Raw genomic sequence first — 18,140 nt, 5'->3', positions numbered from 1 at the left:
GTAATTATACCTGAAGTGAGTAAGATGCAAAGCAACATTCCTTCCAGGAACCTCAGTAATATTGCTGAAAAAGAGACATGCTGACAAAGCTATTTGTCCAACTAGATTTTACACCGTACTCAACCAGCCCGTGCTAGCAAAACCCAAAACAAAATATCCATTTGAGAACTGATTCTATCATTGGTCAGCACTTGCTGAACAATCCCGAGTGCACCAATAACTACACTAAGAAATCAATTTAAGATAATCAGTAGAGCTTGTAAAATGGCCCATTTATGCTTGCTAGAAGTGACAAACGTAACCAAAAGGAAAATGTTGAAGCCTTGCACAGTTTTTTAAATTGCTTGGGGAGCCTATACTTCTCTGTTGCTTACTCCATGGGCAATGCCTTGGCCAATCAGAGTCGACTTGCCAACCAATCAGCACCTTTTTCTCCTGTAGTATAAATCATGATCTTTTGAAATTTGGTATTCTTGAGTTTGTCCTGATGAGTGCAAGATGAAAAGCTTCGGCAACATGTCTCTCTTATCAGAAATATTCAAGTTCTGTACTAGCATGTAACTTCAACAATAATGGGGTAGCAATGATAACTTAGTGTTATCAATTAATCATCTCTTTATTTCCAGTTAAAATAACTGGTAGTCCATGTGCACTCAGTCAGACAAATGGTAACTTGACAAATTCAGAAGAGCAAAGACAAGGAAATCTCTATGGAGCCAGGCAATAGTCACACTACAACAGTAGATCTTGAAGGATCCTTTTGGATCGCCACCCCCAAACTCTGTCTGAGCCCTGGGCTTCAAAACTGCCTTCAAAGCCCCCTCTTTCTTTTCAACCAGACTGCTCCAGCATTTCTTCATCTTTCATTTCCACATTCACCCCCTTTCCTCCTGTCCTCGTCTTGCTGCCTCCTTTCTCCATCTCCATGCTGTCGGTTGGCTTTATCCTCGGTGGGGCAGGTTCAACTAGAGACACAAAAGAGAAAGCAAGTTTTGTCGTCCTGTTCAAAATGCTCACCTGTAAATGACTCCAAATGGAGGAATGGATGTGGAGCCAGAGAGAGAGAGAGAGAGAGAGAGTGGGAGTGAAGAGTTGGGTGAGGCTGACGCTGAATGAAAGGATTTCTGAAGCGTACCAGGTGGCAAGATCAGGAAAGGGTGAAGAGGTCAAGGCCAGGAGCACCAGAGTGGAATACGACAGTTGAACACTCTCCCCAAAGTAGGGCACTGGAGGAGGAGAGGGAGTACGTAGGGTGTGAGGTGAGACAACCTGAGTGAATGGTTGGGGGCATGGAGACTGGACACAGGATGAAGGCAGCTGGATTGATCTAGCAGGATAATAATGACTTTCTGACTACCTGAGGAATTTCAGTTACCAGAGAGAGATTACTGGAAAGCCACAATTAGCAACCTGCATTTACAGATGGGCAACAAATGCTGGTCCAGCAACACTTACATCACACCAAAGAATAAAAAACACAAAAAGAGAATGTGGTAAAAAATGATTTCAATCGGTAGTACAGGATCAGCCATCACCACACCCCCTCCATTTGCTTGAAGGACTACAGGCAAATACAATGGACGCTGGAAAACACACAGCTCATCAGGCAGCACCTCAGAATCACAGAATGGTTACAGCTCAGAAGGAGGCCATTTGGCCCATTGTTTCTGTGCTGGCTTTCCGAAGGAGCAGTTCACCTAGTGCCATTTCTCTCCCCATGGCCCTGCACATTCTTCCTTTTCAGATTAACTCCTGAGTGCCTCAACTGAACCTCCATCACACTCAGGTATTGCATTTCAGATTCCAACCACTCAGTGAAAAGGTTTCTTCTCATATCTCCATTGCTTCTTTTGCCAATTACCTTCAATCTGTGCCCTCTGCTTCTCGATCCTTCCACCAATGCGAACAGTTTCTCCCGATCTACTTTGTTCAGTCCCTTCATGATTTTGAATATTTCTATCAAATCTCCTCTTCTCCAAGGAAAACAGTCCCAACTTCTCCAGTCTATCTATGTAACTGAAATTCCTCATCTCTGAAACCATTTTTGTGAATCTTTTCTGTACTCTCTCCAACGCCATCACATCCTTCCTGAAGTGGTACCCACAACTAGACACAATACTCCAGTTGAAGCCGAACCAGTTTTCTGTACAAGTTTAACATAGCTTCCTTGCTCTTATAATCCATGCCCCTGTTATAAAGCCTAGGATACCACAGAAACATAGGACTTCGGAGCAGGGAAAGGCCTTTCAGCCCTTCAAGCCTGCTCCACCATACTCTCAGGCAGTAAATCCCAGATCCTAACCAATAAGATCATGGCTGATCTGGTTGTCTCAACTCCGCTTTCCTGCCTGCCCCATAACCCTTGACTCCCTTGTCAATCAACAATGTGTCTAACTCAGCCTTGGATATATTCAATGACCCAGCCTCCAGTGCTCTCTGGGGAAGAGAATTCTACAGACTAACAACCCTCAGAGAAAAAAAATTCTCATCTCCACTTTAAACCATATGTTTTATTAACACACCTGTCCTGCCACCTTGAATGATTTATGCACATAAGACACCCAGATCCTTCTGCTCCTGCACCCCAAAGACAGGGAGTTAATTTTCCAGATCGATGACCAATCGTCTTCCAGTTCTTAAACCCGTGAATGCTTAACTGTCTCTCCCGAGAAGCTCCCTGACGTGCTGAATGTTTATAGCATTATCTGTTTTTATTTCCAGCGAGATGCAAGTTTGTGTGAAAATATTTCTGCCACCTACAGAAGAAAGGGATACCGGAGGACTGAGAGGTGGAAAGGGACCCACAGGGATATTATAACCATACCATCCATGACAGATCGCTCCCTCTGACTGTGCTGAATCTGTTTCAGTAACTTCCTCTTCTTCTTCCCCGAGAGTGTGATATTCGCCCTCTTACTCGAGCTACAAACAATGAGAAACAGTATCACTGAGCAGTGAATATTCGCAACGGCGGGGCACGCACAGAACTGAAACGTGGCTCTGCGTGCCATTAGCTAACACAAACATCTCACCTTACGAGTGGAATCAGACAGAATAATCATCTCCAAAGAAGGGGGTATTAGTGTCAACCACGGCTCCGTAGTTAGCACTCCCTCCTCGGAGTCACCAAGTTCCAGTTTAAGTCTCACTCCAGGACTAGAGCACAAAAATCAAGGCTGACACTTCTAGTGCAGTACTGAGGGAGTGCTGCACTGTTGGAGGTGCCACCTTTCGGATGACCGAGACTCTGTGAGGCCCCTCAGGTGCACGTGAAAGAGTCCATGGCACTATTTCGAAGAACAGCAGGAGAGTTAACCCCCACTGCCCTGGCCAATATTTATCTGTCTATTAACATCCCAAAACTAAAAACCCAGATTACCTGGCCATTAAAATAAAAGCTAAATACTGCATATGCCAGAAATCTGAAGGGTCGTCGACCTGAAACATTAACTCTGTTTCTCTCCACAGATGCTGCCTGACCTGCTGAGTATTTCTATCTGGTCATCAGCACATTGCTCTTGGTGGAGCTTGCTGTGTGCAAATTGGCTTCTGTGTTACCTACATTACAACAGTGACTACACTTCAAATGTACTTGATTGGCGGTAAGGCACTTTGAAACTGCCAGTGAAAAGAGCTGTATAATTAATTTTAATTTGCTTAAAGATCTAGGTATTAAGCAGCGGATAATGAGGAAGGCAGAGAGGTCTAGGGAGGGAATCCCAGAGCTCAGGACCCGGGCAGCTAAAGGCAAAGTGACCAAGAGAAGAGTGATTAAAATCAGAAAACTGGAGGCCAGCTAAGGAGGACCGCAGGTGTCTGTGGGGGTTGGAGGAGGTTGCAGATATAGCGAAGGGTAGGGCAAAGAAGGATTTGAAAACAAGGATGTAAATTTTAAAAATCAAGACATCGCCAGGCCAGGAGCCAGTGTCTGTCTGCGAGCACAGGGCTGTTCAGGTGAACCGGACTTGGTGCATGTTGGGTTACTGGCAGCTAGTTTTAAGAATGCTCTCCCTATCCCTCTGGAAGGCAAGGGCACTGAGATTTCAGCCAGTAACACCACAGTTATTGCTCCAAGACCCCCTCACAAACCCTTAAATTTAACTCCAATCAGTTACTAAGACCGGGGGCAGGAGGACGAGGGGGGGTTGGTGTTAGTCAGGGGAGCACAAACCTGTAAAATAACCCCATCTCTCCCTGGGGCAAGGGCAAGAATCCCTCCACCCCCCCCCATGGACAACACATAGCCACCTCGTGGTCAGACAGATGAATGCAAACCCCCCCCCCGCACAATTAGCTAAAACCCGTTTCCATTATTCTGTCACTTGTAGTGTGTTGGCGGAGTTTCACTGTGAAAATCTGCCTGGCCCAGCATCAGCTGAGAGCCGGTACTCTGATGACATTGCAAATGTGTCTCTCAGGCAAGCCAGCTTTCCTTCAACACCTTTCACCATCCCCTGGAGTAGAGCTCTATGAAACGAGGTACAACCCACCAGTCTCAGGCAGCATCATGCCTAATGGGCAAGGGAACATCTCCAAGAACTGGAAATATCTCTTCACCGACCTCAGCAGGCAACCAAGTGTTTCCATGGGACTCGGCCTCAGCTTATTTAAAGTAATAGGACCGTATGTCCATAAAGGGATAGGCCGGCTCACACTCCTTACCTACAGAATTGTGTTACAGATGATCCCGGGCCCTGGAAATCATCAAATCCTCCCGATTGACCTTCAGCACCTCCACGGGAGATCTGAGAGCACCCACTGTGATCACTACTCGGCCAAAAACCACTGATTGACCACTGCCCACACACTGCAGAACAAACCGAGACATATGTGACTCATGGCGCACTCTCCATTAAAGAGGGCACTGAACAGGTCACTGGGCAAATCAGGGATGTCAGGTCCGACTGAGATCTAGACAAACTTTCTCACCATCTCTTCTTCAGGTGATGGGCGGTGATCAGTCCCTCATCAATCACCGCGCCCACAATCAGCCGCTTTTTCCTTTTCTCTTTCCTCAAAACTCTCCGTCTCTTAAACAAATTTCTCTGTAATTCCTGCAATCAGAAAGGAGGAGAGGCAGACAGGTGAAACATAGTGAAACATGAACAAAGTTAATGATTCAAAGATAAAAAGCTTTCAGTGCTTTAATATTCAGTGCTTTATTCTCTAAGATCACTCACTCCCCGAAACTTTTAATATCCCACCCAGTCTGATCCCACTCACTCCCCAAACCCTTTAATATCCCACCCAGTCTGATCCCACTCACTCCACAAACGCTTTAATATCCCACCCAGTCTAATCCCACTCACTCCCCAAACCCTTTAATATCCCACCCAGTCTAATCCCACTCACTCCCCAAACCCTTTAATATCCCACCCAGTCTGTCACACTCACTCCCCAAACCCTTTAATATCCCTCCCAGTCTGATCCCACTCACTCCCCAAACCCTTTAATATCCCACCCAGTCTGTCACACTCACTCCCCAAACCCTTTAATATCCCACCCAGTCTGATCCCACTCACTCCCCAAACCCTTTAATATCCCACCCAGTCTGATCCCACTCACTCCCCAAACCCTTTAATATCCCACCCAGTCTGATCACACTCACTCCCGAAACCCTTTAATATCCCACCCAGTCTGTCACACTCACTCCCGAAACCCTTTAATATCCCACCCAGTCTGTCACACTCACTCCCCAAAACCTTTAATATCCCACCCAGTCTGATACCACTCACTCCCCAAACCCTTTAATATCCCACCCAGTCTGTCACACTCACTCCCCAAACCCTTTAATATCCCACCCAGTCTGAACCCACTCACTCCCCGAACCCTTTAATATCCCACCCAGTCTGTCACACTCACTCCCCAAACCCTTTAATATCCCACCCAGTCTGTCACACTCACTCCCCAAAACCTTTAATATCCCACCCAGTCTGTCACACTCACTCCCCAAACCCTTTAATATCCCACCCAGTCTGATCCCACTCACTCCCCAAACCCTTTAATATCCCACCCAGTCTGTCACACTCACTCCCCAAACCCTTTAATATCCCACCCAGTCTGAACCCACTCAGTCCCCAAACCCTTTAATATCCCAACCAGTCTGTCACACTCACTCCCCAAACGCTTTAATATCCCACCCAGTCTGTCACACTCACTCCCCAAACGCTTTAATATCCCACCCAGTCTGTCACACTCACTCCCCAAACCATTTAATATCCCACCCAGTCTGATCACACTCACTCCCCAAACCCTTTAATATCCCACCCAGTCTGTCACACTCACTCCCCAAACCCTTTAATATCCCACCCAGTCTGTCAAACTCACTCCCCAAACCCTTTAATATCCCACCCACTCTGATCACACTCACTCCCCAAACCCTTTAATATCCCACACAGTCTGATCCCACTCACTCCCCAAACCCTTTAATATCCCACCCAGTCTCTCACTCACTCCTCAAACCATTTAATATCCCACCCAGTCTGTCACACTCACTCCCCAAACCCTTTAATATCCCACCCAGTCTGTCACACTCAGTCCCCAAACCCTTTAATATCCCACCCAGTCTGATCCCACTCACTCCCCAAACCCTTTAATATCCCACCCAGTCTGATCCCACTCACTCCCCAAACCCTTTAATATCCCACCCAGTCTGTTACACTCACTCCCCAAACCCTTTAATATGCCACCCAGTCTGATCACACTCACTCCCCAAACCCTTTAATATCCCACCCAGTCTGATCCCACTCACTCCCCAAACCCTTTAATATCCCACCCAGTCTGTCACACTCACTCCCCAAACCCTTTAATATCCCACCCAGTCTGATCCCACTCACTCCCCAAACCCTTTAATATCCCACCCAGTCTGATCCCACTCACTCCCCAAACCCTTTAATATCCCACCCAGTCTGTCACACTCACTCCCCAAACCCTTTAATATCCCACCCAGTCTGTCACACTCACTCCCCAAACCCTTTAATATCCCACCCAGTCTGTCACACTCACTCCCCAAACCCTTTAATATCCCACCCAGTCTGTCACACTCACTCCCCAAACCCTTTAATATCCCACCCAGTCTGTCACACTCACTCCCCAAACACTTTAATATCCCACCCAGTCTGATCCCACTCACTCCCCAAACCCTTTAATATCCCACCCAGTCTGATCACACTCACTCCCCAAACCCTTTAATATCCCACCCAGTCTGATCCCACTCACTCCCCAAAACCTTTAATATCCCACCCAGTCTGATCCCACTCACTCCCCAAAGCCTTTAATATCCCACCCAGTCTGTCACACTCACTCCCCAAAACCTTTAATATCCCACCTAGTCTGATCACACTCACTCCCGAAACCCTTTAATATCCCACCCAGTCTGTCACACTCACTCCCCAAACCCTTTAATATCGCACCCAGTCTGATCCCACTCACTCCCCAAACCCTTTAATATCCCACCCAATCTGTCACACTCACTCCCCCAACCCTTTAATATCCCACCCAGTCTGATCCCACTCACTCCCCAAACCCTTTAATATCCCACCCAGTCTGTCACACTCACTCCCCAAACCCTTTAATATCCCACCCAGTCTGATCCCACTCACTCCCCAAACCCTTTAATATCCCACCAGTCTGTCACACTCACTCCCCAAACGCTTTAATATCCCACCCAGTCTGTCACACTCACTCCCCAAACGCTTTAATATCCCACCCAGTCTGATCCCACTCACTCCCCAAACCCTTTAATATCCCACCCAGTCTGTCACACTCACTCCCCAAACCCTTTAATATCTCACCCAGTCTGTCACACTCACTCCCCAAACCCTTTAATATCCCACCCAGTCTGTCACACTCACTCCCCAAACCCTTTAATATCCCACCCAGTCTGTCACACTCACTCCCCAAACCCTTTAATATCCCACCCAGTCTGATCACACTCACTCCCCAAACGCTTTAATATCCCACCCAGTCTGATCCCACTCACTCCCCAAACCCTTTAATATCCCACCCAGTCTGTCACACTCAGTCCCCAAACCCTTTAATATCCCACCCAGTCTGATCCCACTCACTCCCCAAACCCTTTAATATCCCACCCAGTCTGATCCCACTCACTCCCCAAACCCTTTAATATCCCACCCAGTCTGTTACACTCACTCCCCAAACCCTTTAATATCCCACCCAGTCTGATCACACTCACTCCCCAAACCCTTTAATATCCCACCCAGTCTGATCCCACTCACTCCCCAAACCCTTTAATATCCCACCCAGTCTGTCACACTCACTCCCCAAACCCTTTAATATCCCACCCAGTCTGATCCCACTCACTCCCCAAACCCTTTAATATCCCACCCAGTCTGATCCAACTCACTCCCCAAACCCTTTAATATCCCACACAGTCTGATCCCACTCACTCCCCAAACCCTTTAATATCCCACCCAGTCTGTTACACTCACTCCCCAAACCCTTTAATATCCCACCCAGTCTGATCACACTCACTCCCCAAACCCTTTAATATCCCACCCAGTCTGATCCCACTCACTCCCCAAACCCTTTAATATCCCACCCAGTCTGTCACACTCACTCCCGAAACCCTTTAATATCCCACCCAGTCTGTCACACTCACTCCCCAAATCCTTTAATATCCCACCCAGTCTGATCACACTCACTCCCGAAACCCTTCAATATCCCACCCAGTCTGTCACACTCACTCCCGAAACCCTTTAATATCCCACCCAGTCTGATCCCACTCACTCCCCAAACCCTTTAATATCCCACCCAGTCTGTCACACTCACTCCCCAAACCCTTTAATATCCCACCCATTCTGATCCCACTCACTCCCCAAACCCTTTAATATCCCACCCAGTCTGTCACACTCAGTCCCCAAACCCTTTAATATCCCACCCAGTCTGTCACACTCACTCCGCAAACCCATTAATGTCCCACCCAGTCTAATCCCACTCACTCCCCAAACCCTTTAATATCCCACCCAGTCTGATCCCACTCACTCCCCAAACCCTTTAATATCCCACCCAGTCTAATCCCACTCACTCCCCAAACGCTTTAATATCCCACCCAATCTGTCACAATCACTCCGCAAACCCTTTAATATCCCACCCAGTCTGATCCCACTCACTCCCCAAACCCTTTAATATCCCACCCAGTCTGATCCCACTCATTCCCGAAACTCTTTAATATCCCACCTAGTCTGATCCCACTCACTCACCAAACACGTTAATATCCCACCCAGTCTGTCACACTAACTCCCCAAACCCTTTAATATCCCACCCAGTCTGATCACACTCACTCCCCAAACCCTTTAATATCCCACCCAGTCTGATCACACTCACTCCCCAAAACCTTTAATATCCCACCCAGTCTGTCACACTCACTCCCCAAAACCTTTAATATCCCACCCAGTCTGATCCCACTCACTCCCCAAACCCTTTAATATCCCACCCAGTCTGATCCCACTCATTCCCGAAACTCTTTAATATCCCACCTAGTCTGATCCCACTCACTCCCCAAACCCTTTAATATCCCACCCAGTCTGTCACACTCACTCCCCAAACCCTTTAATATCCCACCAGTCTGATCCCACTCACTCCCCAAACCCTTTAATATCCCACCCAGTCTGATCCCACTCACTCCCCAAACCCTTTAATATCCCACCCAGTCTGATCACACTCACTCCCCAAACCCTTTAATATCCCACCCAGTCTGTCACACTCACTCCCCAAACCCTTTAATATCCCACCCAGTCTGTCACACTCACTCCCCAAACCCTTTAATATCCCACCCAGTCTGTCACACTCACTCCCCAAACCCTTTAATATCCCACCTAGTCTGATCACACTCACTCCCCAAACCCTTTAATATCCCACCCAGTCTGATCCCACTCACTCCCCAAACCCTTTAATATCCCACCCAGTCTGATCACACTCACTCCCCAAACCCTTTAATATCCCACCCAGTCTGTCACACTCACTCCCCAAACTCTTTAATATCACACCCAGTCTGTCACACTCAGTCCCCAAACCCTTTAATATCCCACCCAGTCTGTCACACTCACTCCCTGAGCCCTTTAATATCCCACCAAGTCTGATCCCACACACTCCCCAATCCCTTTAATATCCCACACAGTCTGTTACACTCACTCCCCAAACCCTTTAATATCCCACCCAGTCTGTCACACTCACTCCCCAAACCCTTTAATATCCCACCCAGTCTGATCACACTCACTCCCCAAACCCTTTAATATCCCACCCAGTCTGATCCCACTCACTCCCCAAAATCTTTAATATCCCACCCAGTCTGTCACACTCACTCCCCAAACCCTTTAATATCCCACCCAGTCTGATCACACTCACTCCCCAAACCCTTTAATATCTCACCCAGTCTGTCACACTCACTCCCCAAACCCTTTAATATCCCACCCAGTCTGTCACACTCAGTCCCCAAACCCTTTAATATCCCACCCAGTCTGTTACACTCACTCCCCAAACCCTTTAATATCCCACGCAGTCTGATCACACTCACTCCCCAAACCCTTTAATATCCCACCCAGTCTGATCCCACTCACTCCCCAAACCCTTTAATATCCAACCCAGTCTGTCACACTCAGTCCCCAAACCCTTTAATATCCCACCCAGTCTGATCCCACTCACTCCCCAAACCCTTTAATATCCCACCCAGTCTGTCACACTCACACCCCAAACCCTTTAATATCCCACCCATTCTGATCCCACTCACTCCCCAAACCCTTTAATATCCCACCCAGTCTGTCACACTCACTCCCCAAACCCTTTAATATCACACCCAGTCTGTCACACTCACTCCCCAAACCCTTTAATATCCCACCCAGTCTGTCACACTCACTCCCCAAACCCTTTAATATCCCACCCAGACTGATCCCACTCACTCCCCAAACCCTTTAATATCCCACCCTGTCTGTCACACTCACTCCCTGAGCCCTTTAATATCCCACCCAGTCTGATCCCACACACTCCCCAATCCCTTTAATATCCCACCCAGTCTGTTACACTCACTCCCCAAACCCTTTAATATCCCACCCAGTCTGTCACACTCACTCCCCAAACCCTTTAATATCCCACGCAGTCTGATCACACTCACTCCCCAAACCCTTTAATATCCCACCCAGTCTGATCCCACTCACTCCCCAAACCCTTTAATATCCCACCCAGTCTGTCACACTCACTCCCGAAACCCTTTAATATCCCACCCAATCTGATCCCACTCACTCCCCAAACCCTTTAATATCCAACCCAGTCTGTCACACTCACTCCCCAAACCCTTTAATATCCCACCCAGTCTGATCCCACTCACTCCCCAAACCCTTTACTATCCCACCCAGTCTGTCACACTCACTCCCCAAAACCTTTAATATCCCACCCAGTCTGTCACACTCACTCCCCAAACCCTTTAATATCCCACCCAGTCTGTCACACTCACTCCCCAAAGCCTTTAATATCCCACCCAGTCTGTCACACTCACTCCCCAAACCCTTTAATATCCCACCCAGTCTGATCCCACTCACTCCCCAAACCCTTTAATATCCCACCCAGTCTGTCACACTCAGTCCCCAAACCCTTTAATATCCCACCCAGTCTGTCACACTCACTCCCCGAACCCTTTAATATCCCACCCAGTCTGTCACACTCACTCCCCGAACCCTTTAATATCCCACCCAGTCTGATCCCACTCACTCCCCAAACCCTTTAATATCCCACCCAGTCTGTCACACTCACTCCCCAAACCCTTTAATATCCCACCCTGTCTGTCACACTCACACCCCAAACCCTTTAATATCCCACCCATTCTGATCCCACTCACTCCCCAAACCCTTTACTATCCCACCCAGTCTGTCACACTCACTCCCCAAACCCTTTAATATCCCACCCAGTCTGATCCCACTCACTCCCCAAACCCTTTAATATCCCACCCAGTCTGTCACACTCAGTCCCCAAACCCTTTAATATCCCACCCAGTCTGTCACACTCACTCCCCAAACCCTTTCATATCCCACGCAGTCTGATCACACTCACTCCCCAAACCCTTTAATATCCCACCCAGTCTGTCACACTCAGTCCCCAAACTCTTTAATATCCCACCCAGTCTGATCCCACTCACTCCCCAAACCCTTTAATATCCCACCCAGTCTGATCCCACTCACTCCCGAAACCCTTTAATATCCCACCCAGTCTGTCAAACTCACTCCCCAAACCCTTTAATATCCCACCCAGTCTGATCCCACTCACTCCCCAAACCCTTTAATATCCCACCCAGTCTGATCCCACTCACTCCCCAAACCCTTTAATATCCCACCCAGTCTCTCACACTCACTCCCCAAACCCTTTAATATCCCACCCAGTCTGTCACACTCACTCCCCAAACCCTTTAATATCCCACCCAGTCTGATCCCACTCACTCCCCAAACCCTTTAATATCCCACCCAGTCTCTCACACTCACTCCCCAAACCCTTTAATATCCCACCCAGTCTGTCACACTCACTCCCCAAACCCTTTAATATCCCACCCAGTCTGTCACACTCACTCCCCATACCCTTTAATATCCCACCCAGTCTGATCCCACTCACTCCCCAAACACTTTAATATCCCACCCAGTCTGTCACACTCACTCCCCAAACCCTTTAATATCCCACCCAGTCTGATCCCACTCACTCCCCAAACCCTTTAATATCCCACCCAGTCTGTCACACTCACTCCCCAAACCCTTTAATATCCCACCCAGTCTGTCACACTCACTCCCCAAACCCTTTAATATCCCACCCAGTCTGTCACACTCACTCCCCAAACCCTTTAATATCCCACCCAGTCTGATCCCACTCACTCCCCAAACCCTTTAATATCCCACCCAGTCTGTCACACTCACTCCCCAAAACCTTTAATATCCCACCCAGTCTGTCACACTCACTCCCCAAACCCTTTAATATCCCACCCAGTCTGTCACACTCACTCCCCAAAACCTTTAATATCCCACCCAGTCTGTCACACTCACTCCCCAAACCCTTTAATATCCCACCCAGTCTGTCACACTCACTCCCCAAACCCTTTAATATCCCACCCAGTCTGTCACACTCACTCCCCAAACCCTTTAATATCCCACCCAGTCTGATCCCACTCACTCCCCAAACCCTTTAATATCCCACCCAGTCTGTCACACTCACTCCCCAAACCCTTTAATATCCCACCCAGTCTGTCACACTCACTCCCCAAACCCTTTAATATCCCACCCAGTCTGTCACACTCACTCCCCAAACCCTTTAATATCCCACCCAGTCTGTCACACTCACTCCCCAAACCCTTTAATATCCCACCCAGTCTGATCCCACTCACTCCCCAAAACCTTTAATATCCCACCCAGTCTGTCACACTCACTCCCCAAAACCTTTAATATCCCACCCAGTCTGATCCCACTCACTCCCCAAACCCTTTAATATCCCACCCAGTCTGTCACACTCACTCCCCAAACCCTTTAATATCCCACCCAGTCTGTCACACTCACTCCCCAAACCCTTTAATATCCCACCCAGTCTGATCCCACTCACTCCCCAAACCCTTTAATATCCCACCCAGTCTGATCCCACTCACTCCCCAAACGCTTTAATATCCCACCCAGTCTGTCACACTCACTCCGCAAACCCTTTAATATCCCACCCAGTCTGATCCCACTCACTCCCCAAACCCTTTAATATCCCACCCAGTCTGATCCCACTCATTCCCGAAACTCTTTAATATCCCACCTAGTCTGATCCCACTCACTCACCAAACACGTTAATATCCCACCCAGTCTGATCCCACTCACTCCCCAAACCCTTTAATATCCCACCCAGTCTGATCCCACTCACTCCCCAAACTCTTTAATATCCCACCCAGTCTGTCACAATCACTCTCCAAACCCTTTAATATCCCACCCAGTCTGATCACACTCACTCCCCAAACCCTTTAATATCCCACCCAGTCTGTCACACTCACTCCCCAAACCCTTTAATATCCCACCCAGTCTGTCACACTCACTCCCCAAAACCTTTAATATCCCACCCAGTCTGTCACACTCACTCCCCAAAACCTTTAATATCCCACCCAGTCTGATCCCACTCACTCCCCAAACCCTTTAATATCCCACCCAGTCTGATCCCACTCATTCCCCAAACCCTTTAATATCCCACCCAGTCTGTCACACTCACTCCCCAAACCCTTTAATATCCCACCTAGTCTGATCACACTCACTCCCCAAACCCTTTAATATCCCACCCAGTCTGATCCCACTCACTCCCCAAACCCTTTAATATCCCACCCAGTCTGATCACACTCACTCCCCAAACCCTTTAATATCCCACCCAGTCTGTCACACTCACTCCCCAAACCCTTTAATATCCCACCCAGTCTGTCACACTCACTCCCCAAACCCTTTAATATCCCACCCAGTCTGTCACACTCACTCCCCAAACCCTTTAATATCCCACCTAGTCTGATCACACTCACTCCCCAAACCCTTTAATATCCCACCCAGTCTGATCCCACTCACTCCCCAAACCCTTTAATATCCCACCCAGTCTGATCACACTCACTCCCCAAACCCTTTAATATCCCACCCAGTCTGTCACACTCACTCCCCAAACCCTTTAATATCACACCCAGTCTGTCACACTCACTCCCCAAACCCTTTAATATCCCACCCAGTCTGTCACACTCAGTCCCCAAACCCTTTAATATCCCACCCAGACTGATCCCACTCACTCCCCAAACCCTTTAATATCCCACCCAGTCTGTCACACTCACTCCCTGAGCCCTTTAATATCCCACCCAGTCTGATCCCACACACTCCCCAATCCCTTTAATATCCCACACAGTCTGTTACACTCACTCCCCAAACCCTTTAATATCCCACCCAGTCTGATCCCACTCACTCCCCAAAATCTTTAATATCCCACCCAGTCTGATCACACTCACTCCCGAAACCCTTTAATATCCCACCCAGTCTGTCACACTCACTCCCGAAACCCTTTAATATCCCACACAGTCTGTTACACTCACTCCCCAAACCCTTTAATATCCCACCCAGTCTGTCACACTCACTCCCCAAACCCTTTAATATCCCACGCAGTCTGATCACACTCACTCCCCAAACCCTTTAATATCCCACCCAGTCTGATCCCACTCACTCCCCAAAATCTTTAATATCCCACCCAGTCTGTCACACTCACTCCCCAAACCCTTTAATATCCCACCCAGTCTGATCACACTCACTCCCCAAACCCTTTAATATCTCACCCAGTCTGTCACACTCACTCCCCAAACCCTTTAATATCACACCCAGTCTGTCACACTCAGTCCCCAAACCCCTTAATATCCCACCCAGTCTGTCACACTCAGTCCCCAAACCCTTTAATATCCCACCCAGACTGATCCCACTCACTCCCCAAACCCTTTAATATCCCACCCAGTCTGTCACACTCACTCCCTGAGCCCTTTAATATCCCACCCAGTCTGATCCCACACACTCCCCAATCCCTTTAATATCCCACCCAGTCTGTTACACTCACTCCCCAAACCCTTTAATATCCCACCCAGTCTGTCACACTCACTCCCCAAATCCTTTAATATCCCACGCAGTCTGATCACACTCACTCCCCAAACCCTTTAATATCCCACCCAGTCTGATCCCACTCATTCCCGAAACTCTTTAATATCCCACCTAGTCTGATCCCACTCACTCACCAAACACGTTAATATCCCACCCAGTCTGTCACACTAACTCCCCAAACCCTTTAATATCCCACCCAGTCTGATCCCACTCACTCCCCAAACCCTTTAATATCCCACCCAGTCTGATCCCACTCACTCCCCAAACTCTTTAATATCCCACCCAGTCTGATCCCACTCATTCCCCAAACCCTTTAATATCCCACCCAGTCTGATCCCACTCACTCCCCAAACCCTTTAATATCCCACCCAGTCTGATCCCACTCATTCCCGAAACTCTTTAATATCCCACCTAGTCTGATCCCACTCACTCACCAAACACGTTAATATCCCACCCAGTCTGTCACACTAACTCCCCAAACCCTTTAATATCCCACCCAGACTGATCCCACTCACTCCCCAAACTCTTTAATATCCCACCCAGTCTGATCCCACTCACTCCCCAAACTCTTTAATATCCCACCCAGTCTGATCCCACTCACTCCCCAAACTCTTTAATATCCCACCCAGTCTGTCACAATCACTCTCCAAACCCTTTAATATCCCACCCAGTCTGTCACACTCACTCCCCAAACCCTTTAATATCCCAGCCAGTCTGATCACACTCACTCCCCAAACCCTTTAATATACCACCCAGTCTGATCCCACTCACTCCCCAAACCCTTTAATATCCCACCCAGTCTGTCACACTCACTCCCCAAACCCTTTAATATCCCACCCAGTCTGATCCCACTCACTCCCCAAACCCTTTAATATCCCACCCAGTCTGATCCCACTCACTCCCCAAACCCTTTAATATCCCACCCAGTCTGTCACACTAACTCCCCAAACCCTTTAATATCCCACCCAGACTGATCCCACTCACTCCCCAAACTCTTTAATATCCCACCCAGTCTGATCCCACTCACTCCCCAAACTCTTTAATATCCCACCCAGTCTGATCCCACTCACTCCCCAAACTCTTTAATATCCCACCCAGTCTGTCACAATCACTCTCCAAACCCTTTAATATCCCACCCAGTCTGTCACACTCACTCCCCAAACCCTTTAATATCCCAGCCAGTCTGATCACACTCACTCCCCAAACCCTTTAATATACCACCCAGTCTGATCCCACTCACTCCCCAAACCCTTTAATATCCCACCCAGTCTGATCCCACTCACTCCCCAAACCCTTTAATATCCCACCCAGTCTGATCCCACTCACTCCCCAAACCCTTTAATATCCCACCCAGTCTGTCACACTCACTCCCCAAACCCTTTAATATCCCACCCAGTCTGTCACACTCACTCCCCAAACCCTTTAATACCCCATCCAGTCTGTCACACTCACTCCCCAAACCCTTTAATATCCCACCCAGTCTGTCACACTCACTCCCCAAACCCTTTAATACCCCACCCAGTCTGTCACACTCACTCCCCAAACCCTTTAATACCCCACCCAGTCTGTCACACTCACTCCCCAAACTCTTTAATATCCCACCCAGTCTGTCACAATCACTCTCCAAACCCTTTAATACCCCACCCAGTCTGTCACACTCACTCCCCAAACTCTTTAATATCCCACCCAGTCTGATCCCACTCACTCCCCAAACCCTTTAATATCCCACCCAGTCTCTCACACTCACTCCCCAAACCCTTTAATATCCCACCCAGTCTGTCACACTCACTCCCCAAACCCTTTAATATCCCACCCAGTCTGTCACACTCACTCCCCAAACTCTTTAATATCCCACCCAGTCTGTCACACTCACTCCCCAAACCCTTTAATATCCCACCCAGTCTGTCACACTCACTCCCCAAACCCTTTAATATCCCACCCAGTCTGTCACACTCACTCCCCAAACCCTTTAATATCCCACACAGTCTGTCACACTCAGTCCCAGCTGCTTCTGCTCTGATCTGTGCCTGTGTTAAGGTTTGTAAACCGTCCCCATTAACCGCTTTCCCTCACTGTTTTGGGTCGGTTGATCTTTCCTCCTGGAGCCATCTTCACTCCACGTGTCCCACCCACACCCGGAAGTGGCAGCCATAGCCCCACGTCAATCATCTTCCAGGCAGCCAATGGGATGCGCGCGGGGCGTGGCCTCCATTTAAAGGGCCATGCCCTCAGCTCTCAGTCAGGCGTGTGAGCTTCATGTCAATGTGCTCCCCTGTTCCAGGTGGCGGCTGGGAGTTTTGTCCCTCCTCTAATGATTACCCAGATATAGACACAGGGTAGGAACCGGTAAACAATATTCTGCCCTTGCCCAGAGGCAATGTAACTACCGCAGTCACATCAACAAGCTCAACACTGTCCAGAACAACACCGACCACTTCATCGCCCCTCATTCATTCATTCATCCGCTCCCCACACTCTCTCCAGGCTGTCTTCCTTTTTATTCATTCATAGGATGTG

At 48.5% G+C, this 18,140-nt stretch overlaps 1 protein-coding gene across 1 annotated transcript; it reads right to left on the bottom strand.

The window, feature by feature from the left end:
* Window positions 1-595: 595 nt before the first annotated feature.
* On the bottom strand, window positions 596-17,776 carry c19h11orf98 (chromosome 19 C11orf98 homolog). The gene is made up of 4 exons (XM_041213174.1): window positions 17,697-17,776; window positions 4,930-5,054; window positions 2,825-2,922; window positions 596-965 (listed from the first exon to the last, which is right to left on the bottom strand). The coding sequence occupies exons 1-4, from the start codon at window positions 17,730-17,732 to the stop codon at window positions 832-834; spliced, it is 393 nt and encodes a 130-aa protein (XP_041069108.1). The 5' UTR covers window positions 17,733-17,776; the 3' UTR covers window positions 596-831.
* Between the last annotated feature and the right edge of the window lie 364 nt (window positions 17,777-18,140).

Source organism: Carcharodon carcharias, chromosome 19, assembly GCF_017639515.1.
Source record: "Carcharodon carcharias isolate sCarCar2 chromosome 19, sCarCar2.pri, whole genome shotgun sequence".
NCBI lineage: Eukaryota > Metazoa > Chordata > Chondrichthyes > Lamniformes > Lamnidae > Carcharodon > Carcharodon carcharias.
The sequence above is the reverse complement of the archived record's forward strand: the minus strand, read 5'-3'. Positions and strand labels throughout refer to the sequence as shown.

Coding starts and splice junctions, on each gene's coding strand:
- c19h11orf98 (XM_041213174.1), bottom strand. CDS start 17,732: ATGGCTCCAGGAGGAAAGATCAACCGACCCAAAACA. Junction 5,055..17,696: donor AGATCAACCGACCCAAAACA/GTGAGGGAAAGC, acceptor TTCTGATTGCAG/GAATTACAGAGAAATTTGTT. Junction 2,923..4,929: donor CATCACCTGAAGAAGAGATG/GTGAGAAAGTTT, acceptor CATTGTTTGTAG/CTCGAGTAAGAGGGCGAATA.